The 26916-nt window shown below is 51.4% G+C and overlaps 1 protein-coding gene across 1 annotated transcript; it reads right to left on the reverse strand.

Annotated features, from left to right (window-relative positions):
- Window positions 1–1889: 1889 nt before the first annotated feature.
- On the reverse strand, window positions 1890–25921 carry LRRC32 (leucine rich repeat containing 32). The gene is made up of 3 exons (XM_077341247.1): window positions 25510–25921; window positions 16708–16798; window positions 1890–8263 (listed from the first exon to the last, which is right to left on the reverse strand). The coding sequence occupies exons 2-3, from the start codon at window positions 16792–16794 to the stop codon at window positions 6338–6340; spliced, it is 2013 nt and encodes a 670-aa protein (XP_077197362.1). The 5' UTR covers window positions 16795–16798; window positions 25510–25921; the 3' UTR covers window positions 1890–6337.
- Window positions 25922–26916: the final 995 nt, after the last annotated feature.

A 26916-nucleotide genomic window follows, 5' to 3' on the forward strand; every position in this document is an offset into this window, starting at 1 on the left:
GCGTATCCCCCATCCAGTAGGCATGCTTTTCATTTTTCTGACCCAGATGCAGAACTTTACACTCATCTTTATTAAATTGCATCTTGTCCTCATTTGCCCATTTTTCCATTCTATGATTCTATGATTCTCTCCCTAATGAAACTCTATTATTCTTTTAAGCCACCTGGTCCTCTGCCCTCTTTGCATGTTTAAACTCCGCTTATACACCCTCCCCCTCCGCCGTCCCGGAAAATCAATTTTTTAACACCCGAAATCTCGTCAACGGTTCCCTCCCGGGAGGGTCATTCTGTGATGGAATTTCTTCAGCATATCTCGCCATGATTCATAGTGATGTAAAACTCGGGGGAATTTGTGACTTTATTATGTTTTTGAAAGGTTAGACCATCAAATTACCCCTACCCACAAGCTTTTTATGTGCACACTTTCCTCTGATGTTTCTTTTTAAGTGTGAATCAGCCGCTCTCTGATTGGCCCTGTGGCCTCCCCTGTTCGAAACCTTCGAGGGAGCGAGTTCCAGATCACACTTCATCATTCATCTTCAGAAAGCCGCGGAAATGTGTTTTCTTATCAGCATATTCATTCCGCTGGCTTATTGCTGAAGGTTTCCCCCCCTACTAGAGTTTACACAAACGCCCCCCCCCACCCCTAAATTATAGGCATTAGAAGGCCCATTTTGTAAAAATTCCCAGTGTGCCAGGAGCTGAAAGTCCCTGGACATCAGAGGGATACAGCCAAGATCCAATACCCAGGAAAACAGAGCTGTGGATGTTCATTGCCAACTCCAAGTTGGAGAAATACCTGGAGATTTTGGGGGTGTAATTGGAGGGGGGTGAGGCTTGGGGTGACCCCAGCAGGGCATGATGCCAAAGAATCCAGCCTGCAAAGCAGCCATTTCCCTCCAAGGAAGAAAAAGGTCCATTCCGCACGACTTAAATGTAGCAGAAGTCTTACCTTTGGTAAATGCTATTAATTCAACGTTCTGCATGATGTCGCACACAATCTGCAACACTCCTGCAACACGCCCGCAAAAATCACTTAGTTGTAGCGCATTTCGGGGAATCGGGAAAAGTGGATTCCCCCTGAAAAAACCGCTACACAAGCTGTAACACATCAGCGAAAGACTTCCTTTAGGATGCTTTGGGCTGATCCTGCGTTGAGCAGGAGGTTGGATGAGAGGGCCTGTATGGCCCCTTCCAACTCTATGATTCTATGATTCTATGGCCTGTATGGCCCCTTCCAACTCTATGATTCTGTGACTGTATGATTCTGTGATTCTATGATTCTATGTGCGTTCTCAATGTAGCGGTAGAAAGAATGTCCCTCCCTCGCTCTTGCCCCCGAACTTCTGGAGAAGCGATCACCATTGTTTTTCCTTCGACCGGCGAAATCAATGAACAAGTGAGGCTTCTCCGTCTAAAGTCCCTCCACAGAAGTGCTTAAGAGTAAAGGAAAGTTCCCTACTGCAAGTGTCTTTAAAGTTCCCAAGCACAATACAGCCCTCTGTTCGGCACTGCTCGTAATTTCAGCCACAAATCGCACCCGTGGAGGGGGGGGGATTTTTTTTGTTTTACTTGAAGAGCGTGTAAACGATTAATCGGCAGCTCCTACGCCAGCAAAAAAGGTCTTTCTGAAACAAAGATTGAACAAATATTCATTGCAACTGGTGTGTTTGCATTTAAAAAAATAGTTCCTAAAGGGAAAGGGGCTTTTCGGGAGCATGAACACAGCAGCCCATTGGCTGTTCTGTTTGACTGACGGCCAGGGGTGGGAAGAAGCACAGAAAAATATCGCTTCCTTTGTTGCGATTCCAGCGAGACTGGAAATCTGTGAGTAATGAATACAACGCTACTGGGACTTCAATATTCCACTAAAATTAAAGGTATGCGGAATGACGAAATTCCACTTTTTAATATAGCGTTTCTGCATACTGAAAACGTTTGGCAACATTGGTCCTTGTGCGGAATTCCCCGAAGCGTTGATTCTTATATGCCGCTTTTCTCTGCCTGAAGGAGTCTCAAAACGGTTTCCAATCCCCTTCCCTTTCTTCTCCCCACAAAAGACACCCTGTGCGGAGGGAGGGGCTGGGAGAACTCTGATAGAACTGCCCTGCAAGAACAGCTCTAGAACGGTGACCAGCTGGCTGCACTTGGAGGAACCCAATTCTCCAGATCAGAGGCCGACGCTCTTTAACTGCTACACCAAGCTGGTTCTCGGTCTAACTGGAGACCAGTTAGAGTAGGGTAGGAACAGGTGACTAAGACATGTGTCGCTATAGAAGGCCATGTGCAGACAGAAATAGAGAGAGAGAGAGATGGAAACCTAACCTATGCAGTCCTTTCTTTCTCGCAGTTGGGCAGCTTGTCCGGCATCATGTGGGTGGGAGCATGAGGGCACTGTCTCAAAAGAAGGAGATACCTGCAGAGACGTGTGTCTCCATGGAAGGCCAAGGAGAGAGAGAGAGAGAGAGAGAGAGAGAGAGAGAGAGAGAGAGGGGCAGCTCCCAGGTGAAGCCAAAGAGAGGGCATCTCATTCGAGGAGTTTATACACCTGTGCACCCTCAGAGGCATGTGGCACATCCCCCTCCCCCATGTGCAGGCATGCTCAGTCCCTCACCTGGAGGTTGGCAACCCCTAATAAGAGGAGGAGGGCTTCCTCCATTGTTTCCCCATCCCCGCTTGCTCCTGACTCTGGCCAGAATGTTCCAGGGCTGGTTTTCATTAAAGAGGAAGCATGCCGTGGGGAGGGGAGACGAGGATGACCTCCCACAAGTTTAGCTCTTAGTCTGGCTGCAACAGTTCCAGAGGAGAAAGGGATGCCGGGGTGGGGGAATTTCTAGCCAGGCTCCATCCCCTCCATAGTCATTCTGCCCTTGGGGGCTGGTGGTCTTGCAAAGTGCCTTCCATGCTGGACTCTGCAAGCAAGGGGCTCATGGATGACAATGCTTTGGGAAGCATTTAGGATGCTCTGGGCTGATCCGGCGTTGAGCAGGGGGTTGGACTAGATGGCCTCTATGGCCCCTTCCAACTCTATGATTCTGTGATCCTATGAAGCGTGTTTCTCTTCCAAGTGCAAAGGGGCCGGCGTGGTGTCGTGGTTAAGAGCGGCAGCTTCTAACCCGGTGAGCGGGATTGGATTCCCTTCTCTTTCTCCACATGCAGCCAGCTGGGTGACCTTGGGCCAGTCACGGTCCTGTTAGAGCTGTTCTCGCAGAGCAGTTCTCTCAGAGCTCTCTCAGCCCCACCGCCCTCACTGGGAGTCTGTTGGCGGGAGAGGAAGGCGATTGTAAGCCACGTTTAGACTCCTTTCGGCAGTGAAAAGTGTTATAAACCCAACTCTTCTTCTTTGACATCGCTCCACATCTTATTCCTGTTCTGACAGTACCACAGTTTGGGGGAGTTGCCAACTCTGGATTGGGGAACACCTGGAAGTTTGGGGGAAGGAGGAGCCTGAGGTGGGTGGGGCTTGGGGAAAGGAAACTGGGATACCATAGAGTTCCCCCTCCAAATGTTGAAATCTTTTACTGCTTTCAATGTTCATTGCCTTTTGGTGAGAAAGCGGCACAGAAAAGTTTTCAATACGAATCAGGGATGATGAGACCCTGTTTAACGCCCCCCCCCATCAAATTAGAGCCTCGGTTTTAAAAATTAAACAATGGAGGACTTTGCCATGAGGTTGGCAGAGGAATTTCAACCAGGACTGTGACCTTGAGAAATGGACTCTGTCCGACACGCTTTCTTCTACCCAGGTCCAAGGCTCAATTCCGTGTCTGCAGGACCAGCAAGTCCAGCGGTTGAACAGGTGACCTCTGAGCCTGGACGGCCCCAGTTCAAACCTTGCTGCACGAATCAGCCAGGCCTACCTGCCAGGGCCGTCGTCGTACTTTGAAGGCATAATGCTCCGACCCCTTGCTCTACTTTTCCTCTACGTTCCGAGCCCTCTTTTGGTGAGAGAGCTTTGCTTCCAAAGGAGCAATTCAGACCAGATGTGGTTTCCGCCAGGCCCCGCTCCCCCAAACGGTCCATCTGCATCCTGTTGTCAAGAAACCTCAAGGGGTACAACCCTCCAATGTGCTTGTTACGTGCCCCCCCCCCTCACCCCCGGCCAAAGATCTAAGACGGTTTCCTCATAGAGCTAGGAGACACAAACTCACAATAATGGTTTTCTCACTTGGGCTGCGCACTTGGGCTTTGGCTCCGGTTGCCAACAAGCAGGAGAGGCCTAGAGCTCTCCTGGAATTACAGCTGATCTCTAGGTGACAACGAACCAGTTCCCCTGGAGAAAATGGCTGCTTTATGGGATGGATGCCATGCAACTAAGGTTCCAAATTCTGTACTCTCGAGGCTCCATCCCTAAATTGTAGAGATTTCCCAACCTAGAACTGGCAGCCCAAGTTACAGCAGTCTCCGTTAAGCTAAGTGGGAAGAGGCAGAATGTTAATTATGTGACAGCCATGATGGAGACGTGCGAGAGGCTGGGCAAATGACACAGGGGGTAAAAACTGCCCTTTTCTCCAGCTGTGTATCTCTGTATTCTGGAGATCTGTCCTAATTCCTGGAGCTTTTGGCAACCCTGCTCCACAACCACCCTACATGGTAGGCCATGAAGGCCCCCTGCACCTCAGTGTGAGGCCTAGCCCCTGCTGCCTTACTTCTGGCATCTTTTCCACGTCACCTGCCGCCAGAGGTGTGCCTGAGACGCAACATCGCTTCAAAGATGAGACAAAACATCTTTTCTTTTCCATAAAAGCGGATAAAGAGGCTTTTCTTTTTTTTAAATTTACAATTTCTATTGTAATCTTGATCCATCCACCGATTGCCCGCTCCTGTTTTGTCCTCACAACAACCCTGCGAGGTATGTTAGGTTGAAACTGAGCAGCCGGCCCAGGGTCACCCCAGGGGTGCAAGCCACGCTTGTGGAGTTCAACCCCACACTTTCCTCCTTTGGTGTCCCCAAAACTGTTTGGCAGTCGACTTGGCTAGAGCTGATCTGTAGAAGAAAGCTATTTCCCTCATTTGGAGAGAGGGCCGCTATGCCAGGGTGAGTGGGGCCCTTGGGTAGGGATACCAAACCCCTTCTGGGGCTGGGGGGGACCCCTGTTTTAGCTTTGCTCCCCCTACTTTCAGAAAGTGAGGGGAAATCTCCCCTCCCCCCCCCCCAAATCTGCTTTTGCAGCCCCCAGATCCCATGACCCGGAAGTGATATATGCATGCCAAGGTTGTTGCGGTGTGTGTGTGTGTGTGTGTGTGTGTGTGTGTGTGTGATGCTCTGGGCTTGGTTCAGAACTCTATGGTTGTTGTTTTTTTACCATATAGTTTTCCCAAAAGCCAAAATGTCCCCAGCATGCCGATGTCACTTCCGGGTGATGTCAGCATGCTGGATGCTCTTCTGGGTTTGGGTAAGTTTCAGGGGGGCTCCTGTAGCTCACCCCTCCCTTGCCGACAGTGCAGCAGCCCCCAGCAACCCTACCCACGGACCCCCGTGCTTTCACACTGAAGTCCGTACATGAAAGTGTCAGTCACCATCCAGCTGGGACTTGGACAGTATCCTTCAGCAAACAAGACAGGTTGCTAGCCCAGGTTTGGGAAGTACTGATTGACTTTGGGGGTGGAGCTGGGAGTGGGAGGGATTTGGGGTGGGGTCTCAACTGGAATCCAATGCCTCAGAGTCCCCCCCTCCCCAGCAGCCCTTTTCTCCAGGGGAACTGATTTCTGTCGCCTGGAGAGGAGCTACTATTCCAGGGGATCCCCAGGCCCTGCCTGGAGGTTGGCATCCCTGAGTCCCCCCTCCCAAGCAGCCCTTTCCTCCAGGGGAACTGATCTCTGTAGTCTGAAAATGAGCTGTAATTCCAGGGGATCCCCAGGTCCCCCCTGGAGGCTGGCATCCCTCAGTCCCCCCTCCCCAGCAGCCCTTTCCTCCAGGGGAACTGATCTCTGTAGTCTGAAAATGAGCTGTAATTCCAGGGGATCCCCAGGTCCCCCCTGGAGGCTGGCATCCCTCAGTCCCCCTCCCCAGCAGCCCTTTTCTCCAGGAGAACTGATCTCCGTCACCTGGAGATGAGCTATAATCCCAGGGGATGCCCGGTCCCACCTGGGGACTGCCATCCCTAAAGGATTCTTAGACAGCCCTGAGGCTCTTCCCCCCATCCTATAAACCCCTTCATGCACAAACAGGCTGTCATCAACCTGCCGCCGAAGACCCCCAAGTTCCACGACCCCTCAAACACAAACACTCTTGACCACGAGTCTGCTCAGATGTTCCTCGGTTGGCCGGCGCCCCAGTCAAGGCCGTAGTGAACCAGCCCGCAGTCTCGGCCTTCGACCGGGGCCCAGGCTGCGGCCTAGACCTTGAACTGGCGTCCGAACCTGTGTCTCCGATAGCAACAGAAGAGACCCACCGCGACGACAACCAGCGACAGGGCAAGCACGGCCACGAGCAGAATCAGCATGCTCATTTTCTTCAGGTCTTCTTGCTCGCAGTCTTCCGGACGGACGTTCTGCACCGCCATTTCTCCGTCGTACCCGAAACTCTTGGCGAACCGGCATTTGAGGAGGTCAACGTTGGGGATCTCCACGGTCGCTCTTTGGATCATGTGCAGGAGCCAGATGTTCCCACAGCAGCTGAGAGGATTCCCGGCCAGGTACAAGCGCTTAAGCGTCTTCTCCAAGGCCGGAATTTCGCTGCTTTTCAGACTGCTGAAGCTGTTGTTCCGCAGGTCCAGGATTTCCAAGACGCAGCAGTCTTCCGCCCAAGCGGGAAGCTGGCTGAGCCGATTGTCAGACAAATTGAGATACCGGAGACGGGCAAACCACGGCAGGTGGGTATTTAAAGCCGCCATGCCGTTGCCGTGTAGATCCAAACGTTCGAGGGAGATTTCCAACCCGGACAAAGATTTGTCCTCGACCTGAAGCCCCTCGTTGTTCGAGAGATCCAGAGAGGAGAGCGGGGTCCGGTGGAAAACGTACGGCGGGAGGCTCTGCAAACGATTGTCCGCCAGAACCAAATGCCGAAGTTCGGGAAGGTTGACCAACGAGACGCAGCCGTCTTCGTCACCCGCGAGCCGTTGTTTGGCGAACCCGGAATACAAGCTGCAGAGACTGAGGTGGTTCCTTCGGAGGTTGAGCAACCTGATTTGCGGGAGCCGTGCAAAGATGTCCGACCGCAGTCCTCGGAGTTGGTTCTCCTGCAGGTAGAGCTCTCGCATGCTGCTCAGCGTGTTGGCGTCCCATTCCAGGTTCTGCAGAGAGTTAGAACTGAGATCGAGGGTGGCCAGCGAGGCCAGCTCAGACCTCGCCGTGAACGACTGGAGGCAGTTTCTGCTCAGGTTCAGGAACTGCAAGGCGGGCATGGATGCCAGGATCTCCGGAGGCAGCGATTGGATCTCGTTGTAACTCAAGTCCAAACGCAACAGCCGAGACAAGGAGGGAGCGCTCTCGTTGATCTTCGGATACGGTGCCCGAAGACCAACCGGTACCTCCGGCCAGTCGTAGTCCGGATCATCGCTAAGAGAACTCACCGTAAACTGCATGATATTCTTGGATAAATTCAGGTAGGCAAGCTTGTTCTCGTGGGGGAGAACCGGGAACCGAAGTAGTTTGTTCTCGCTCAAGTCGAGCCAAACCAGGTTGAATTCTTCTTTGGATTCGGTCGAATGAAAGGTCTCGATGCTGTTCCGGCTGAGATCCAAGACCTGCAGTTGCTTCAGGCCGAAACCGGCGATACAGGTGAGTGAGTTCATGGAGAGGTTGAGCGTGGAGAGATGGGCCAACATCTCAAAGGCGCCTTCTTCGATCTCCATGATCATGTTGCTATGAAGGTCAACCTCGACGAGTCTTGGAGACCCTTGAAACGTGCTCCAGGATATCTCTGTGATGCTGTTCTCCGCCAACGAAAGGTACTCAAGGGACGGTGCTCGGTGGAGGAAGCGCTGAGCCATCCCGTTGTATAGGCTGTTGTGAGACAAGTCCAGGTGTCTTACCTGGGGCAGGAACCCGACCCAAACGTCGTGCTGGGCCAACCGATAGAGTTGGTTGTTGGCTAGATTGACCTCCAACAAGCTCGTCATATCCGAGAAGGTGCCCGGCTCCACGTACCCGATGCGGTTGGAACTTAAGTCAAGGTAGTGGAGGGAGGTGTGGAAGCTCAGAGGCGTCTTGGTGATGTTCTGAAGTCTGTTTTCAGAGAGGTCGATCTTACGGACGTCCGGGTAGAGCTCCGAAGGGATCTGGCGAAAATCTTTCCTCTGGCAGAAGGCCACCTTGTTTTTCTAGGGGAACCGAGAAAAAGAAACACGTTACGGACTCCTGATTGTATCGACAGACATCGAAATCACAAGAGGTCATAGTCCCAATGTGGAATGAATGAATGAATGAATGAATGAATGAATGAATGAATGAATGATGAATGGATGGATGGATGGATGGATGGATGGATGGATGGATGGATGGATGGATGAATGAATGAATGAATGAATGAATGAATGAATGAATGAATGAATGAATGTAGAGGGTGGAGAGGAGAGCAACAAGGGTGATCCGGAGCCTGTGGACCAAGCCCTTTGAGAAAAGACTGAGGGACCTGGGAATATTCAGCCTGGAGAAGAAGACACTGAGGGGGAGCATGATGGCTTTCTTGAAGTATCTGAAAGGTTGTCCCTTGGAGGAGGGCAGGGAAGAAGTTCCTGTTGGCAGCAGACCCACAGTCACAGGTTTAAACTACATGGAGAAAGATATCGGCTAGATATCAGGGGGGGGATTCAGTCAGAGTAGTTCAGTAGTGAAGTGGGTTGTCTCAGGAGGTTCTGAGGTGTCTCAAAGCAGCTTACAATCGCCTACACCAGGGTTAGTCAACCTGTGGTCCTCCAGATGTCCATGGACTACAATTCCCACGAGCCCCTGCCAGCGTTGCAAACACCCTGCGTCATCGGTGAGTCCGAGAGAGCTTAGAGAGAACTGGGATGGGATCAAGGTCACCCAGTTGGCTGCAAGCCGAGGAGGAGTGGGGAATCCAACCCGGTTCTCCCCGTTAGAGGCCACTGCTCTTATTTCTGATCCTAAAGCCCTAAGTTCCTCTTCCCACGGAAACCCACTGCGTCTGAAGTTGTGGCGTGAACTGACCCCTTTGCCTCTCCTCCTTCCGAAACGCTCCCCTAGGGAACGCAACCCGAGAGAAGCCAATTCCAAAAAAACATGGGTAAGCGAACGGATAATGCAGTTTCTGGAGAGGCCTGGGGCATTACAGAGCCCCAGAAGTTCTCGGAGCCGTTCCCGTCAGATCCCTGTGAATTCTTGACATCCTGTTTTCTTTCTGCGTTCCTTCTGCTCCGTGAGGAATACTCATAAGAGAGCGGCCAGCGGGCCAAGCAGCAGGAACGCTATGAGTGTCGTAAGCGCCAAAGTGTAAAAGGAAGAGGTTTCTGGCTTAACTGGAAGGGCATCAAAGCCAAAGGGAGGCCGGAAGGGAAGGAGGGGGCTGGGATGGAGGACCCTCCCACTGCCTGGACAAGGGGAGAGCTGCAGAAGTTAAGTTTGGAAGTGATTATGATCTAGCTGGATTTAAGAGGGTTGCCAGGTCGGTCTGAGTCCAGGAGCACCTAGAAAGCCCACCAAGATTCATTCAGGGTATAAGCATCAATGTGCATGCATCGGAATAAGTCTACATGGGCACGAAAGTTTATTACAACTTGAATAAGACTTTGAAGGAGAAGAGTTGGTTTTTCTAGCCTGCTTTTCACTGCTCGAAGGAATCTCAAAGTGGCTTCCACTCGCCTTCATAGAATCACAGAATCCTAGAGTTGGAAGGGACCTCCTGGGTCATCTAGTCCAACCCGCTGCACTAGGCAGGGCACTCACAACCCTCTCGCTCATCCACTGTCACCTACCACCCCCTTGAGCCTTCACAGAATCAGCCTTCCCTTCCCTCTTCCCGCAATGGACACCTGGGGAGGTAGGCGGGGCTTAGGGAGTTCTGATAGAACTGCTCTGTGAGAACAGCTCTATCCGAACTGTGACTAGCACAAGGTCACCCAGCTGGCTGCATGTGGAAGAGGAGTTGGGAACCAAACCGGGCTCTGCAGATTGAAGTCTGCTACTCTTTAACACCACACCAAGATGGCTGAAGATGAGGGGGGAAATATTTTCCAGAAGAGTGGATACAGGCGGGTTGTCATGTGCATGGAAAACTAATATTTCAGACACTAAAGATGAGGAAAGGCAGAGGGACTTGGGAATGATCAGAGAGGAGAAGAAAGAATATTTTGGAAGTAGTTGAAAGGCTGTTACTTAGAGGAGGGCAGTGAACTATTCCTGTTGGACAGGACTAAAAGTAGTGAGTTTAAATTGCAGGTGGAAAGGTACCAGCTGAATATATGGGGGGGGGGGGGTGGAAATCTACAGTAAGGGTAATTTGGCCATGGAATGGGCTGCCTAAGGAGGTGGGGAGCTCCCCCTCACTGGAGGTCTTCAAGCAGCGGCTGGACAGATCCTTCTCCTGGATGCTTGAGGCTGATCCTGTACTGAGCAGTGGGTGGGACTAGATGGCCTTCATGGCTCCCTCCCACTCTAGGATTCTGGGGGTCTAGTTCAGCAGTGGAAGGGGCTGCCTAAGGAGGTGGGGAGCTCCCCCTCACTGGCAGTCCTCAAGAACAGCTGGACAGATCCTTCTCCTGGATGCTGGAGGCTGATTCTGCACTGAGCAGGGGGTGGGACTAGATGGCCTGCATGGCCCCTTCCCACTCTAGGATTCTAGGAGTCTAGTTCAGCCGTGGAAGGGGCTGCCTAAGGAGGTGGGGAGCTCCCCCTCACTGGCAGTCCTCAAGAACAGCTGGACAGATCCTTCTCCTGGATGCTGGAGGCTGATCCTGCACTGAGCAGGGGGTGGGACTAGATGGCCTGCATGGCCCCTTCCCACTCTAGGATTCTGGGGGTCTAGTTCAGCAGTGGAAGGGGCTGCCTAAGGAGGTGGGGAGCTCCCCCTCACTGGCAGTCCTCAAGAACAGCTGGACAGATCCTTCTCCTGGATGCTGGAGGCTGATCCTGCACTGAGCAGGGGGTGGGACTAGATGGCCTGCATGGCCCCTTCCCACTCTAGGATTCTAGGAGTCTAGTTCAGCTGTGGAATGGGCTGCCTGAGGAGGTGGGGAGCTCCCCCTCACTGGCGGTCTTCAAGCAGGCGATTGTAAGCCACATTGAGCCACATGAAGCCTGCAGGATGACTTTGAGTGCAGTCACAGTTCTGTCAGAGCTCTCTCAGCCCCACCTGTCTCCTACCGTGTGTGTTCTGGGGAGAGGAAGGGAATGCGATTCTAAGCTGCTTTGAGGCACAAGAGGTCTGCTGGATGACCTTGGGCAGTCCCCATTCTCATACAACTCTCTCAGCCTGATGTACCTCATAGACAGGGTGTCTATTATGGGGAGAGAAATGGGAGACAAATGGTAAATTTGTAAATTTGTAAAATCCTAAAGCTCTTTGAGACGTCTTTGGGTAGTACAAACAGGGGTACACCTCCCCCCCAACTCTTCCTTTGGAATTATGTTCCTCTTATAATGCTATGCTTAGATAGGAAGCAAGATGGCCTTTTCTTAATCTGGTATACAATGCTTTCTGCTCTAGCTTTCGCCGGCAAAACGCTCTTGAATGCTACTTTCGACTGAATCACACTTGTGGTCCCTCAACATAGTATTGCCCACTCAGACTGCCAGCTGCTCTCCAAGGTCTCAGGCAGAGGTCTTTCCCATCCCATCCTGCCTGGTGTCTTCAACTGGAGATGCCAGGGATTGAACCGGGGACCTCCTGCATGCCAGGCAGATGCTCTACCACCAAGCCACAGCCTCCCTCCATGGCTGTCCAGGATCTCAGGGGAGGTCTTTCCCATCCCCTCCTGCCTGGTCCTTTCCACTGAAGATGCCGGGGATAGAACCTGGGACCTTCTGCATGCCAAGCAGAGGCTCTCCCGCTGAGCCACACCCTTTCCCTGCACTGGTCTTCTTTCTCTTCCTACAAAGCACAGGCCAGGTTCTTAGTAATGATTGTTGATCAACCCCTTGTACATGCCTGTCCTGGACCCGAGGCTCTCCCTGTTTTACATCCGAGAAATGCTAGAGCGTACGCAGTGTCATTCTCAGAAACTTTCGACCCCCCATTTCTGACGTCTTGGTATGTTTCTGTGGACTTTCCAAAAACGACAGGCGCGTCTTTCCTTTGAGGAGGAGCGACAAAATTAAATGCAGAACATTGTGCAAGCTTCCAAGTTCTTCAGATTTTTTTCATCAGGCCGTCGGATGAAGAGCTCTGGAGAGCTTGATTGATTGCACAATTGAGACTTTGACTGACCCCAATAAAAAGAATGAGGCGGCTTTTGTTTCTGGATTCTGCTCAAGACTGACGTGGCTACCTGCAGGACCTTTCTGTGGCCTGTTATATTACCTGGGGCATTGGTGCTCTGTCTTCTTGGTGCTGGGAGGGGGGGCTACAGCTGGAGGGTATCTGGAGTTCTGGCCCCGCTGGTGGACCTCCTGGTGGCCCCTGGTGTTGGCCACGGTGTGGCCCAGAGTGTTGGACTGGATGAGCCATTGGCCTGATCCAACATGGCTTCTCTTATGTTCTTTTGTCCGAGGCGGAGATGCTCTGTCTTCTTGGTGATTGGGGGTCACAGTGGGAGGGCTTCTGGAGTTCTGGCCCTGCTGGTGGACCTCCTGATGGCCCCCGGGTTTAGGCCACTGTGTGACACAGTGTTTTGGACTGGATGGGCCACTGGCCTGATCCAACATGGCTTCTCCCAAGGAGAGGTACAGAAAAGAGTTGCAGCTCAGCAGACGTGTCTCTGCTTGGTGTGCAAAAGGTCCCCGGTTCAATCCCTGGCATCTCCCATTGAAATGACCAGGCAGGAGGGGATGGGAGAGACCTTGGAGAGCAGCTTCCAGTCTGAGCAGGCAATAATGACTCTGATCGACCGAAAGTTTCATTCGGCATTGGCCGTTCCTGACGTGTCCAGTGAGTGACTGAGTCACCCGGCAAGATGGGGGAGTCCAATTCAGATTTCCCGGGTCTTAGTCCAACTCTAGGCCTTGCTGTAAGTGCTGGCAGAAACTGTTCTCTATTTGTTTCTTTGGAGGGTATTTGCTTGCTGGATATCGACAGGGAATGTCCACCAAGGAGCCTACGTTCCTTCGTTCCTTCGTTCCTTCGTTCCTTCGTTCCTTCGTTCCTTCGTTCCTTCCTTCCTTCCTTCCTTCGTTCCTTCCTTCCTTCCTTCCTTCATTCATTCATTCATTCATTCATTCATTCATTCATTCATTCATTCATTCATTCTATTTGTTATTCGGACAGATGAGCGGCAGGTGGAAGATGGAATTCTTCCCTCTGCGTCTTCAGACCCAGAATTCCAAGAAGCATCATAGAATCACAGAATCCTAGAGTTGGAAGGGGCCATGCAGGCCATCTAGTCCAACCCCCTGCTCAACGCAGGATCAGGATGTCTCCTGCGCTTTCTTCTCCTGGCCTAGAACTGGAGGGCGCAGGCTAGGCTGATCTCATCAGGCCTTGGAAGATAAGCAGGATCAGCCCTGGTCAGTAAATAGATGGAAGACCACCAAGGATGTCCAGGGTGGATACACAGAGGCAGGCTGTAGCAAAACCAACTCGGTGTGTCTGTCCTGACCTATGTAGCTCACCTCAACCTTGCTTTTGGAAGAAAATCAGGGTTAGTCCTGGTGAGTTCGTGGAGGGGAGACCACCAAGGAAGAACTCCAGGGTGGGTCAGCAGAGACAGACAAGGGCAAACCATCCCTCTTCGTCTCTTAGCTTGAAAACCCTATAGCAGGGGTGGCCAAAGGGTGGCTCTCCAGATGTCCATGGACTACAATTCCCATGAGCCCCAGGGGCTCATGGGAATTGTAGTCCATGGACATCTGGAGAGCCACCCTTTGGCCACCCCTGCGCCTACTTGAAGGCATCTCTTTTCTCCAGGAGAACTGATCTCTGTACTTTGGAGATGATCTGTACATCTGGGGGATCACCAGATCCCACCTGGAGGTTGGCAACTGGGGGACCCTGGGCCAGTCACTCTCCCACTCCTCCTCCTCCTCATTTGTATTTGTATTTATTGCCCGCCGCTCTTGGCAGAACCGGCTCGTGGCGGGTGACAAGATAAAAACAGGTAAGTACAATCCATTTGTTGTCTTAAAACACAACAAAATACAGAGTGATAAAAACATGACAGCGAAACCAACCCACCAACCCCTCCTGGGGACCAGGGAAAAACATCTGGCCACCATAAATAGAGCATGGTGAAGTATCTCCCCTCCTTACTCCTCCTTTGGGGGCCCACGGATCTTCTCTTCACCCTGGCCTCAACCGTAGACCTGGTGGAAGAGCTCCGTTTTGCAGGCCCTGCGGAAAGCCGGAAGCTCACTCGTTCTCAGCCTGGCCTACCTCAGAGGACTGTTGTGAGGATGAAACAAAGGGAAACGATGTAAGCCAAAGTGTGTCTCATCGTCTGTCCACACCCTTCCTGAATCCCGGTTCCCTCTGAAAAGGCGTTTGAATGATGAGCAGGAAGACACCTGTAGTTCCCGAGAACCGATTTCTCATTTGGGCTCTCCCCTGCCTTCCGAAACGACTCCTCTTTGGGCACTCTCCCCTGAAAACCATATGGGTGGCAGACGCTGGTGGATCTCCTCCAACCGGGCCGGCCTGATCTCCCCAGCAACCTGGACCGGATCCAAAGCCCTCGTGCTTGTGAGCAACACAAGATGCGCGTCCGTCTCCGGAGGGACGGCGTGTCGTGAATGAGCCAAGGGGGAGAGGATCCTAAAGAAAGATCTCAGAGGGGCTGCTGCGATCCTGGACAGCAGGGAGACGTTTCAAGATGCGTGGGGATGCTGGGTCCGAGATCGTTCGAGGCAGAAGAATCCGAAAGGGAAAACCCTTCCCACAGACATGACACCATCTGCTCCAGAACAGACTAAACACTTGAGAGCACTGGACACTCCCAGCAGTTTTTTAAAAGCCCTAGAAGTCATCCTGGCTCCAATTCAGATTGGGATGCCTGGGGGGGGGGAGGAGGAGGAGGAGAAAGGAGGAGGAGAAGAAGAAGGAAGGAGGAAGGAGGAAGGAGGAAGGAGGAAGGAGGAAGAAGAAGAAGAAGAGGAGGAGGAGGAGGAGGAGGAGGAGTTGGTTGTATGCTGCTATTCTCTACCAGGAGTCTCAAAGTGGCTTACATTCGCCTTCCCTTTCCTCTCCCCACAACAGACACCCTGTGGGGTGGGTGAGGCTGAGAGAGCCCTGATATCACTGCTTGGTCAGAACAGTTTTCTCAGTGCCATGGCGAGCCCAAGGTCACCCAGCTGGCTGCATGTGGGGGAAGAGTGGGGAATCAAATCCAGCTTGCCAGATTTGAACTCCTCACTCCTGACCGCTACACCAAGCTGGCTCTCTGGTTAGCCCTGGTTGCTCCTTGGATGGGAGGAATAGGCTTCCTCGGGAGGTGGTGGGTTCTCCATCTTTGGAGATTTTTAAGCAGAGGCTGGAGAGCCATCTGACGGAGAGGCTGATTCTGTGAAGGCTCCAGGGGGTGGCAGGTGACAGTGGAGGAGCGAGAGGGTTGTGAGTGTCCAGCATAGTGCAGGGGGATGGACTAGATGACCCAGGAGGTCCCTTCCATGATTCTATGATTATAGGATGTAGGCGAACTGGGGCACATCCAGAGGAGGGCAACGAAAATGGTGAGGGGTTTGCAGGCCCAGCCCTCAAAACCTTAATGTCATCATCCTGTGTACAAAACATACGGTCCTGCCGACGATGTGCTTAGCCTCTGATTGGCCCTCATTGGGGAACACCCCCCCAAGAGGGTGATGGCAGTCCCCAACTGAAGGCCAATTGGAGGCTCTTCCCCTCTTTCCTGCTCCTCCTCCTCTGTGCCACTCCCTGGAAGCTGGCCTGAGGAGAAAGAGTTGGCAGGAAGCAAATCAGGGAGCTGGGAATATTTGTCCATCTGCAGCCTCCTGGTGGCCTCTGCCCTGACCATGGGGAGGTCAGGGAAGCTGTCAGGCCCAGCTCGCTGCCTGGCTTTCCCTGCCCTGCAGGTGGCCTCCAGCCTTCTACGGCCCCTTTTAAAAATGACCTTGGCTACTACTTGTCTGTTTGTCCCTCCACTCTGCCCGTGACCAGTTCACCTTGATACTTGCAGAAGGGAAATCCCGATTCTACCGAGAATCTGAAGCAACAGCTCCCTGAAGAAGCTTGATGCGAAATAAGTCAGGGTTTCACATATATGAAAGAGTCTTTCCCTACAAGGACCCCTCGGTTTATTTATTAGTTTTTCAGTTTTCTTCGTCGGATGTGGTGCGGCCCTTTTCTTCTTTCATCAGTAGATGAGCGACAGGGTTGGGAGTGTCCTGCACAGTGCAGGGGGTTGGACTAGATGGCCCAGGAGGGCCCTTCCAACTCTAGGATTCTTTGATTCTATGATTCTACGATCCTCATCTTGAAGGCCCACCAAGTTTTATTCAAGGCGTAAACTTTCACGTACACGCATGCTTCTTCAGAATAAATCTGTGGGGTCCTGCAAGGTGCCCCTGGACTCAGACTTTGTTAATCAGAACCAGGTTCCGGTCGATCGTGGGTGCTGGAGCACTAAAAATGAAGGAAACTGGGACGCCCTCTCTTCAGAATTTGGCCAGCAAGGTTTTCCTCCCCAGGCAGAGCTCTTACCATATCGCAGGGTGACGTTTCCATGGGCCGGTAAGTTGAGATGCCCCCGTTCAGCACCGCCAAGAAGAGCAGGAGATTCGGTCTCATGACTCTGCGGGGAAGGAAAAGGGGTCAGAACTGACTGAGATCCAACCCATTCGTCCCGGAAAAATCGAACGGATATTTTTATCCCGCCCGTTCCCCAAGAAGCTCAGGTCAAAGGTAGAAGAAAAACACCGTTGATTTCTCGCGAAATAGAATAGGTCAAGAATCAAAATTGGCAAATTGGCAAAAATATATGAAGCTCAGGAGGTGTGAATTGGGTACGTGGGAGGAAATGTTACCGTGATGGGAGAGCTTTTAACGAAATGATCCGTTTTACAAATCCGAACATTCTTGAGCCGTGTCCAAGTGATGCGCTATAATTATGCTATTCAAATTCAAGTACGTTGGGTCCAATTATGATATAATACCAAGCTGTAAATAATTTACGGGATACGATTGTAATTTGGATATTAATTTCAGCACTGCCTTGATTCTAGACACTCTTTTGCAACCACGCGTGAAGATCCGGAAAACTGGTTAAGACTATTGAAAATTAGGAAGTTGTCCAAATAAATCTGGGGAAAAGAACTTCATATATTTTTGCCAATTTGATTTCGATTTCTGACCACTCATGTCAAAGGTGCGTAGATCTCTCCCGAACCGTTTTGTGCTCCCCACAAGAGGTTATGGCTAACGGCAGGGGTAGTCAAACTGCGGCCCTCCAGATGTCCATGGACTACAATTCCCAGGAGCCCCCTGCCAGCGTTCGCTGGCAGGGGGCTCCTGGGAATTGTAGTCCATGGACATCTGGAGGGCCGCAGTTTGACTACCCCTGGCTAACGGTCTCCCAGCGACAGTGGAGATATAATTTGAACTTGTTCTTGTTCCTTTGGAAAAAAGGAATCAACTTTTGGGGAAAATGGTTCTGCAGATTTTTTGGGGCACTGTCCAGTATGAATTAGGAGAAATCCTGCTGCTGGGGCTCCCTATTGGCCAGTGCTTATGCCATTAACAACCCTTGAATCTCACAGAAGCCGAGATTCATTTTTTTTTTAAGGACGTTTTGTTTAAGTGTGATTATATTCCCATTTGATGCTTATTGGGTGCCAGGGTTTTTTTCAAAAATTGTGTTAAGCAATGTTCAGCCCTCCAGATGCACAAGGGGGTGGGGTAAACCCGACAAATGACGCAGCCTTCTGGCAGGACAGGACATTCCCTGATCCAGCGATCTACGTGATCTACAACTCGAGCTACACCCTAGCCCCCCTAAGAAGATATTCAGCTATCTGTTTTATTAGGTTTGGCAGATGCAATCCTGGAAATTAGCCACGGAGTTTGTTTTTCATATAGGATAACGGCTGCAAGGCTCTTATATGCTCGGAACTGGAAATCTGCAAAACTACCTACAGTGGCGGACTTTAGAATTTGCTGAAATGACCAGACATACGTCACTGATTAGAGAACAGATGATGATTCTCTTTATTATTGATTCAAAATGACTTCCTGACTTCCTGCAAGGAAAGAACCACTGGAGGACTGGCAGTTTTAGGGACGAAAGAAAGCAAATGTAGAATGAATTATATTTTCAGTTGCAATAAATCAGCATTGTATAATTGGATAAATCTGAAGCATTCAAGGGTGGCCAAACTGCGGAGCGCCAGATGTCTGTGGACTGCAATTCCCATGAGCCTCTGCCAGCATGTCAATTGTAGCCCATGGGCATCTGGAAAGCCTCATTTTGGCCATCCTTGGATTATCGTTTGCAAATTGGTTGGCTGGAGAATTTTAATTGGTTGGCTGGAGAATTGCTTTAGGATGCTTTGGGCTGATCCTGGGTTGAGCAGGGGGTTGGACTAGATGGCCTCTATGGCCCCTTCCAACTCTATGATTCTATGATTCTGTGATTCTATGAAAATTCAAGGGACCAAGTTGACATGGCTGTTCTCTGCTCTTTCTTTTTTCTTCCCTGTTTTGAGATACCTTTTCTCTTTTTTCATCAGTATGAAGTTTTGTGTGCATGCACACTTCCTCAGATACAATGAAATGGAAATTACATATCCTGATAGGTAATACTGATAGGTAGAGGGTGAGCAGAAAATTAGCATAGAATAATCAAAATGTTTAACAGATTCAAGGACCAAGATGGAATAACAAGGCATAGACACAGGGAAAAGAAACCTTCCTAGTGGACTTGCTAATGAACTCCACCCAAACACAGAAAAAACACACTTCCTAATGTACTTGCTAATGAACTCCACCCAGACACAGGAAAAGCACTTCTTAAATCCAGTCCATCCCCTAGCAGAATCCAGATAAGACATGAACGGGATGCATTACACACATACACACTCCAAGAAATAAATAAAATGGCCAGCAACTATTCACACACTCCATGCTCTGACACAGTGAAATTCCCATCTTGCCATGTCCTACATCATGGAGGTATGGAACAAAGGAGAGCTTTTTAAGACAAGTTCCCCCAGTCTGCGCCTGGCTGCGAATTTGGTCATGTACCTGTGACCCGAAACATCTCAGGTGTATCGCGTAGAAGAGCTGGTTTTCTATCCCCTGCTTTTCACTCCCCGAAGGAGACCCAAAGCAGCCGACCAACACCTTTCTCTTCTTAGCTTAGGGCTAATCCTGCGTTGAGCAGGGGGTTGGACTAGATGGTCTGTATGGCCCCTTCCAACTCTATGATTCTATGATTCTATGATTCTATGAAGATGATCTGGGGCCAAGGGACCAAGCCCTATGAAGATAGGTTGAGGGACTTGGGAATGTTCAGCCTGGAGAAAAGGAGGTTGAGAGGGGACATGATAGCCCTCTTTAAGTATTTGAAAGGTTGTCACTTGGAGGAGGGCAGGATGCTGTTTCTGTTGGCTTCAGAGGAAAGGAAACGCAGTAATGGGTTTAAACTAGAAGTACAATGATATAGGCTAGATATCAGGAAAAAATGTTCACAGTCAGAGTAGTTCAGCAGTGGGATAGGCTGCCTAAGGAGGTGGTGAGCTCCCCCTCACTGGCAGTCTTCAAGCAAAGGTTGGATGCTCACTTTTCTTGGATGCTTTAGGATACTTAGGGCTGATCCTGCGTTGAGCAGGGGGTTGGACTAGATGGCCTTTATGGCCCCTTCCAACTCTAGGATTCTATGATTCTATGATCCTCTCCACAACAGACGCCTTATGAAGGAGGTGGGCCTGAGAGAGAACAGCTCTAAGAGAACTGGCCCCTGGTGCCTCCTTTGCGGAAGAGCGAGGAATCAAACCCCGTTCTCCAGATTACAGTCCACCGCTCTCTACTACTAAGCCACGCCGGCGTGGTTCGTCCCTCCACTTCAGAAGGGCTGCTTGGTGTGTTGCAGGGCCCACGTTCAGGTTGAGAAGGCCTTTTCGGCTTCAGAGGCCTTGGAGAGCGGCTGCCAATCAGTGCGGCCGATTCTGAGCCAGATGGACCCGCGGTTTGACTCAGTAGAAAGTTATTCCACGTGCGTGCGTTTGGCCGCTCTCGCAATCCGGGATGGAATGATGGATGGATGGAGGAGATTTCTGAAAGTGTCCAAGGTTGTTTCTTTCGTCCTTTCTTCTTTGGTCTGCCGACAACCCCAACGGAGAATAGCTAACTTATCTCCGTAGCTTTCATAGCTTGAGTCACCGAGGATCAATCGCCTTGAATGTTTACTTTGGGTTTTCAGCGTCCGCAAGACACATTCCTGCAGACCTTTTCAAAGGAGCCGAACAGCGAGGAGCAAAACAACCTCACAGGATGAAGGCCGCTCAGGTTGGCCCTTAAAAACTAGAGCCAGATGACGCCAGGGTTGCTCAAGGAGTAGATAATCCCCCCCTCTCTTCCCCTCTTTGGCGACCCTGCAGTCCTTTCTGGTCAAGCCCAATTTGCAGGTTGATGAAAGCTCCAAAATCCTGCAAACGGAGCTGCACAACCGACAAAAGGAGTGTATGTTTCCGTCCCAGGCAGCAACCGACTGGCTTAGAGTGTAAAAAGGACTCCCTCGTCTAGCTGAGGTTTGTTAGGATGGGGTCTGGAAATGGGGCGGGTGGGGGTGGTAGGGGATTTAGGGGCAGACTAGCAACCCTTTCTTCCCATTGTCTGCGCAGTTTGCAGGGTGACCCAGGGCAAGCCATACGCTCGCTTCCTAAGCCTACCTCGCAGGATTGTTGTGAAAATAAAATGGAGGCAGGGAGACTGGCACAGGAAGTTGCTTTGGGGGGAAAGGGGAGTACAAAACGTCTGAATGAGTGAACAAACGAATCAACCGATTAAGCCATTGGGAGGAGAGCTGGCCAATCCGAGAAAGTGATATCTGGTCTACGATATGACATAGTGGTAAACTAGACTACACCAGGCTGCTCTCTCTTAATCTCATGCACGTTTTTTCCTAGAGCTGGGTGGACCAGGCTAGTCCGAGCTTGTAGAGTCCCGGCGGGACGGACCAGAACCAATGGGATGAAATTAATGCAAAAGACATTCCGTCTAAACCTCCGGAAGAAGTTCCTGACAGTTAGAGCGGTTCTTCAGTGGAACAGGCTTCCTCGGGAGGTGGTGGGTCCTCCATCTTTGGAGATTTTTAAGCAGAGGCTGGAGAGCCATCTGACAGAGAGGCTGATTCTGTGAAGGCTCAAGGAGGTGGCAGGTGACAGTAGATGAGCAATCGGGATGTGAGTGTCCTGCATAGTGCAGGGGGTTAGACTAGATGACCCAGGAGATCCCTTCCAACTCTATGATTCTAGTCTCAGAAGCTAAACAGCATCAGCTCTGGTTTGTACTTGGATGGGAGACCATGAAAAAGTCCAGGGGGGCTACGCAGGGGCAGGCCAGGGTAAAATCACTTTGGTTGCCTTGAAAACCCCTACAGGGTCACTGTAGGTTTGACATGACTTCACACACACACATATGCGCCACACCAGACAGGTCAAGCACACTGGCTTAACGACTTTGAGAATCCAGCTGTTCACATGCCCCACTTGAGCAGCTGCTGAAAGCCAGCAGTTACTAGAATGACCAGCTTTTCTCCAAACAGGAAATAGCTGCGGTAGCCCAGAAAGCAACAAAGGATGCAGGGACAGTAGGGAATTATGGGTCAAGGTTGGCGAGTCTTGCCCATCTGTCAGAGCGTCCCGTGCTGACTGTGTGGGACGGGCTGTCACGCTGCGGCCAATTTACGCTGCCCCCAGCAAGGCGATTTCAAGGCAAGGGAGAAGCTGAGGAGGTTGGCCATGGCCTTCCTCTCCAGAGTCTTCCTTGGAGGTCTCCCATCCCAAAAATGGACCTGCTTAGCTTCCATCTTCTGGTGACCTAGCAAAGGGCTTTCAGAGGAAGTGAACCCAGCCGGGCTTCCAACTTATGGCCATTCCAACAAGGGGCTTTGAAGGCCAATGAGAAGTAGAGTCGTTTGGCCAGAGTCTTCCTTGGTGGTCTCCATTCCAGCTACCGGCCCTGCTTAGCTTCTAAGGCAGGGGTAGTCAAACTGCGGCCCTCCAGATGTCCATGGACTACAATTCCCAGACGCCCCTGCCAGCAAATGCTGGCAGGGGCTTCTGGGAATTGTAGTCCACGGACATCTGGAGGGCCGCAGTTTGACTACCCCTGTTCTAAGGTCTTAGGAGATGGGTTATAGCTCGCCCTCTTCGTTCCCTTTGTGGTCACTACTTGGGGAAATAAGCCCTAAATGTGGATATCTTTGTTTGTCTTTGAATTCAGGCTCAAGAGGAATTTGTTTGCAGGAGTTTTGCTGGGCCTCCTTGAACCGTCTCAAGATCCAAGGAGGTTCCAGCAGGTTCTCCGGCCACCCCTGTCGGCCATGCTCACCCCAGAGCATCCAATGATATCCCAGATTGCAATGACATCGTTCACTGTGGCTCATGACATCATGGTCCCATGACACAACCAGCGTACAAAGCCAGCTACACATCCGGGAACAGCAAATACATCACTGGGGCATGGCCAAGAGGCAGCTGGGTAAGCTTGCCCGGGTCTGTCTATCTATATTCATTTTCATTCTGCCTTTCCGAGGAGATCCCAGGAGCTTGCATTGCCCCACAGGTCTATTATCCTCTCAACGACCCTGTGGGGTAGGTACCATTGAATGCGGACCTGTGAGATCTGCATTCATATATATTTGAGTGAGCAACAACATACTTGGACAATTATGGGGGCTATATCACTCAAAATGGGTGTAGGTTTTCTCTCCTTGAATGGGAAGCCTCTCTTTCTCTTAATCTGAGAGCTTTTTTTCTGACCCCTTCTCTCTCCCTTTGTGCTCTCCCTGTCTGCACATGGCCTTCCACGGAGACACAAGTTTCTTCTCCTGTACAGACATTGCCCGTACACTTCTGCATACATGAGGCCAGACAAGATGGCCCTTTTTTGAAAGGAAAATGACTCTTTACATTAGGCCTCTCTCTCGCGCACACTTTGTCCTCTCACTCTCTCTCCCTGCACATGGCCTTCCATCCACAGAACCATAGAGTTGGAAGGGGCCATAGAGGCCATCTAGTCCAACCCCCTGCTCAACGCAGGATCAGCCCAGAGCATCCTAAAGCAGCCAAGAAAAGTGTCTATCCAACCTTTGCTTGAAGACTGCCAGTGAGGGGGAGCTCACCACCTCCTTAGGCAGCCCATTCCATGGCTGAACTAGACTCCTAGAATCCTAGAGTTGGAAGGGGCCATCCAGGCCATCTAGTCCAACCCCCTGCTCAGTGCAGGATCAGCCCAAAGCATCCTCAAGCACCCAGCGGCACCTTTAAGACCAACAAACCTTTATTCAAGGCATGAGGCTGCCTCCACTGGACACGGTGCAGAAAGCATGTTGCGAATTTCAGCCCCGGGGATAAGATGAGGAAAGCCCAAATGCAGAGGCGATGGAGTCCCCTCGGCATCCAAAGGCAATCCAAGACGAGGCTCAAACAAAGCGTGTAAATGTTGAAACCCAGCTAAAGGCTCCTGGAAGAGCCTCCTTCTCTACCACCAACACATCACCTGGTGTGTCATTAAGCAGCACAATTTGGGATGGGACAGCCAAACGCTCTGCTTCAAAGAAGATGATGCCCTAAGATGCTTGTATTCTCACAACAACCCTGCGAGGGAGGTATAGAACCGTGAGGCCGAAATCACTGCTGCATGGTAAAGTGCAAAAAGGGAGAGTGCAGCTGAAGATCAGCCTTTCAACAGAGCTGTTGGTCAAGCCAGAATTTGTTGGGGTTTTTTCCCATCAAGTGATTGCTGACTTAGCATGACCCCGGTGTGGTTTGAAAGGGAAGGGTCTTCCAGAGGTTGTTTGCCAATGCTTGTTTCTGCAGGATGGCCGCGGTATTCCTTGGAGGTCTCCCACCCAAAGGCCAGACAGAACCGGCCCTATTTCGCTTTTGAGATTGGGCTAGCCTGGGTCTTCTGGATCAGGATGGAACCTGATAGGAGCCCCCTTAAAGACCCCACCCCAGACCATTTGAGCATTGGGCCTGTCTGGAGATCACAAGCACGCCTCCGTACGGCACGGCCTCTGAGCATGGTAAGAGTACGACAATGAATTCATCTGAAGCCCCGACACCCCCCCCAAAAAAAAACTTTTTTTTTTAACTAATATGAGCCACTTAATTTCAGAGCAATTCACTTCCAAATCTGTATTCATAGCAGCGTGCCAGGAAATAGGAATTTCACGCTATAAGCTTGTGTGCACTTACTTAGGAAGGAATCCCACTGGATAAAGTGGGATTTACTTCTCAGGAAACACAGGCGGGATTGCACAGTCACGGGGCTGTCAGCAACCCACAAAAAATATTTCTGTCCCTTTAAGAAAAGACTGCTGTGGAGTTATTTAGACCAGGGTCTGGGGGACCCAGGTTCGAATCCCCGTTTGCCACGGAAGGGCAAGGTTGCCATCTTCAGGCTGGAAATCTCCAGGAGATTTGGGGCTGGAGCCTGAGGAGGATAATGCGTTAGAACACCAATAGATTCAGGGATGGCTGAACTGTGGCTCTCCAGATGTTCATGGACTACAATTCCCATGAGCCCCTGCCAGCTGGCAGGGGCTCATGGGAACTGTAGTCCACAGACATCTGGAGAGCCACAGTTCAGCCATCCCTGGGAGCATCTTTATTCTCCAGGAGAACTGATCTCTGTACTTTGGAGATGATCTGTAATTCTGGGGGGGGGATCCCCAGGTCCCGCCTGGAATTTGGCAACCGGAGGACCTGGGCCAGCCACTCACTCATTCTCCACCGGGCCCACCTCAGAGGATTGTCGTGAGGATAAAACGAAGGGAAACGACGCAAGCCGAAGTCCCCAATTTGGCAGCATATAGAGAAAGAAACTAAACGGACCATTGAAGCTTTTCACGGAACGGAGGTATAGAGAGACACCCAGCGACTAACATCCCGTCATTCTGTTAAAGGGACGGGACATGTTTTCTCCAGGTGGTTGGCAACCCTAGACATCAGCGTGTACCGCCCCCCCCCCCCCAGAACTGAAGTTCCACTGAGTTCCAAGTCAGCATGCCTAGGATTCCAACCTATGGATCCCGCACGATGGTTCTTTTTTTTAACAGCAGAGCTTTCCGAATCGTTTCGCCGCGAACCGGACGACGGCCAAGGTTTAATTCCCTTTTTCTTGCTGTTAGCGAAAGGAAACCTCGTCCGGCTGCTTCGGCACCCTGCGGCAAAAGCCCCCGCCGGAGAATCCCAACCCATCCCTCTGCGCAAGGAAACATCTGTTTCTGCTGCCGTGCTCACCACCCAACGGTGCCGCACTCTCTCCTCCAGGACCCACCTCTAGTTGCAGTCCAGGAGGCCGGATCCGGGTCCACCTTCAGGGCTTCGGCCGAGGAGAGGAGTTCCAGGCGAGCCCCGTATCCAGCGCAAGCCGAGGCCCTTGCTCCTGCGAGACATCCAGACTGACGGAAGGTCTCGAAGAGTCCAGAGCAAAAGTTAAGTCACCAAAGGAGGGGGAGTGGGGGAGATCCTCCTCCTCGTTTGCCCTCAAAGGAATTCCTCCACACTCTCGTCCTGCCTGGAGCGTTTTCCGCACTCTCCCCAAATTGTTTGGGAGCGCCTGCCTTGCTGACGGTTTTTCAAGGTGGTCTGCCCCTCCGGCACTCCCCACGTGCCGTGCGCGCACAGCGGCCTGCATCCGATGTGGCGAGGACTTCTCCTCTCGCAGGGACGTGGGCCAGCCGTAGCAGGCCCCTGGTCTGGAATACCACAATAGAGGTCTGCGGTGCAGATGTTTGGGTCTGTGTGGGTGAGATTGATTGGTGCGACTTTTCGAGCACTGGGGGACCCCCCCCCAACGGCCTGTGGTTCATCAGCACTGGAACAAAAAGCGAAGAGGATGCAACAGGCATGAAGGTTTGTGTGTCTGCAGGAACCATGGAATCATAGAATCCTAGAGTTAAAAGGGACCTCCTGGGTCATCTAGTCTAACCCCCTGCACTATGCAGGACACTCACAACCCTCTCGCTCATCCACTGTCACCTGCCACCCCGTTGAACCTTCGCAGAATCAGCCTCTCCGTCAGATGGCGATCCAGCCTCTGTTTAGAAATTTCCAAAGATGGAGAACCCACCACCTCCCGAGGAAGCCTGTTCCACTGAGGAACCGCTCTGACTGTCAGGAACTTCTTCCAGATGTTTAGATGGAATTTCTTTTGAATTAATTTCATCCCATTCGTCCTGGTCTCTCCCTCCTGGACAAGAGAGAACAACTCTGCTCCATCCTCTGCTGAGGGAGCCCTGAGATTACTGAAGAAGAAGAAGAGTTGGTTCTTAAATGCCGCTTTTCTCTACCAGGAGGAGGTTCAAAGCGGCTTACAATCCTTCCCTTTCCTCTCCCCACAACAGACACCCTGTGAGGGAGGGGAGGCTGAGATAGCTCTGAGATTACTGAAGAGGAAGAAGAAGAAGAAGAGTTGGTTCTTAGATGCCGCTTTTCTCTACCCGAAGGAGTCTCAAAGTGGCTTACAGTCGCCTTCCCTTTCCTCTCCCCACAACAGACACCCTGTGAGGTGGGTGAGGCTGAGAGAGCCCTGATATCTCTCTTGGTCAGAACAGCTTTATCAGTGCCATGGCGAGCCCAAGGTCACCCAGCTGGTTGCATGTGGAGGAGGAGCAGGGAATCAAACCTGGCTCACCAGATTAGAAATCCACACTCCTCAACACTACACCAAGCTATCTCTCCA

This window comes from Paroedura picta, chromosome 6, assembly GCF_049243985.1.
Source record: "Paroedura picta isolate Pp20150507F chromosome 6, Ppicta_v3.0, whole genome shotgun sequence".
Lineage (NCBI taxonomy): Eukaryota > Metazoa > Chordata > Lepidosauria > Squamata > Gekkonidae > Paroedura > Paroedura picta.

What these genes read in the sequence shown, in the direction of transcription:
- LRRC32 (XM_077341247.1), bottom strand. Translation starts at nt 16,794, where the DNA reads ATGAGACCGAATCTCCTGCTCTTCTTGGCGGTGCTGAACGGGGGCATC. An exon ending in AAACGTCACCCTGCGATATG is followed by an intron (nt 8,264 to 16,707) that starts GTAAGAGCTCTG and finishes CGGTTCCCCTAG; the next exon opens with AAAAACAAGGTGGCCTTCTG.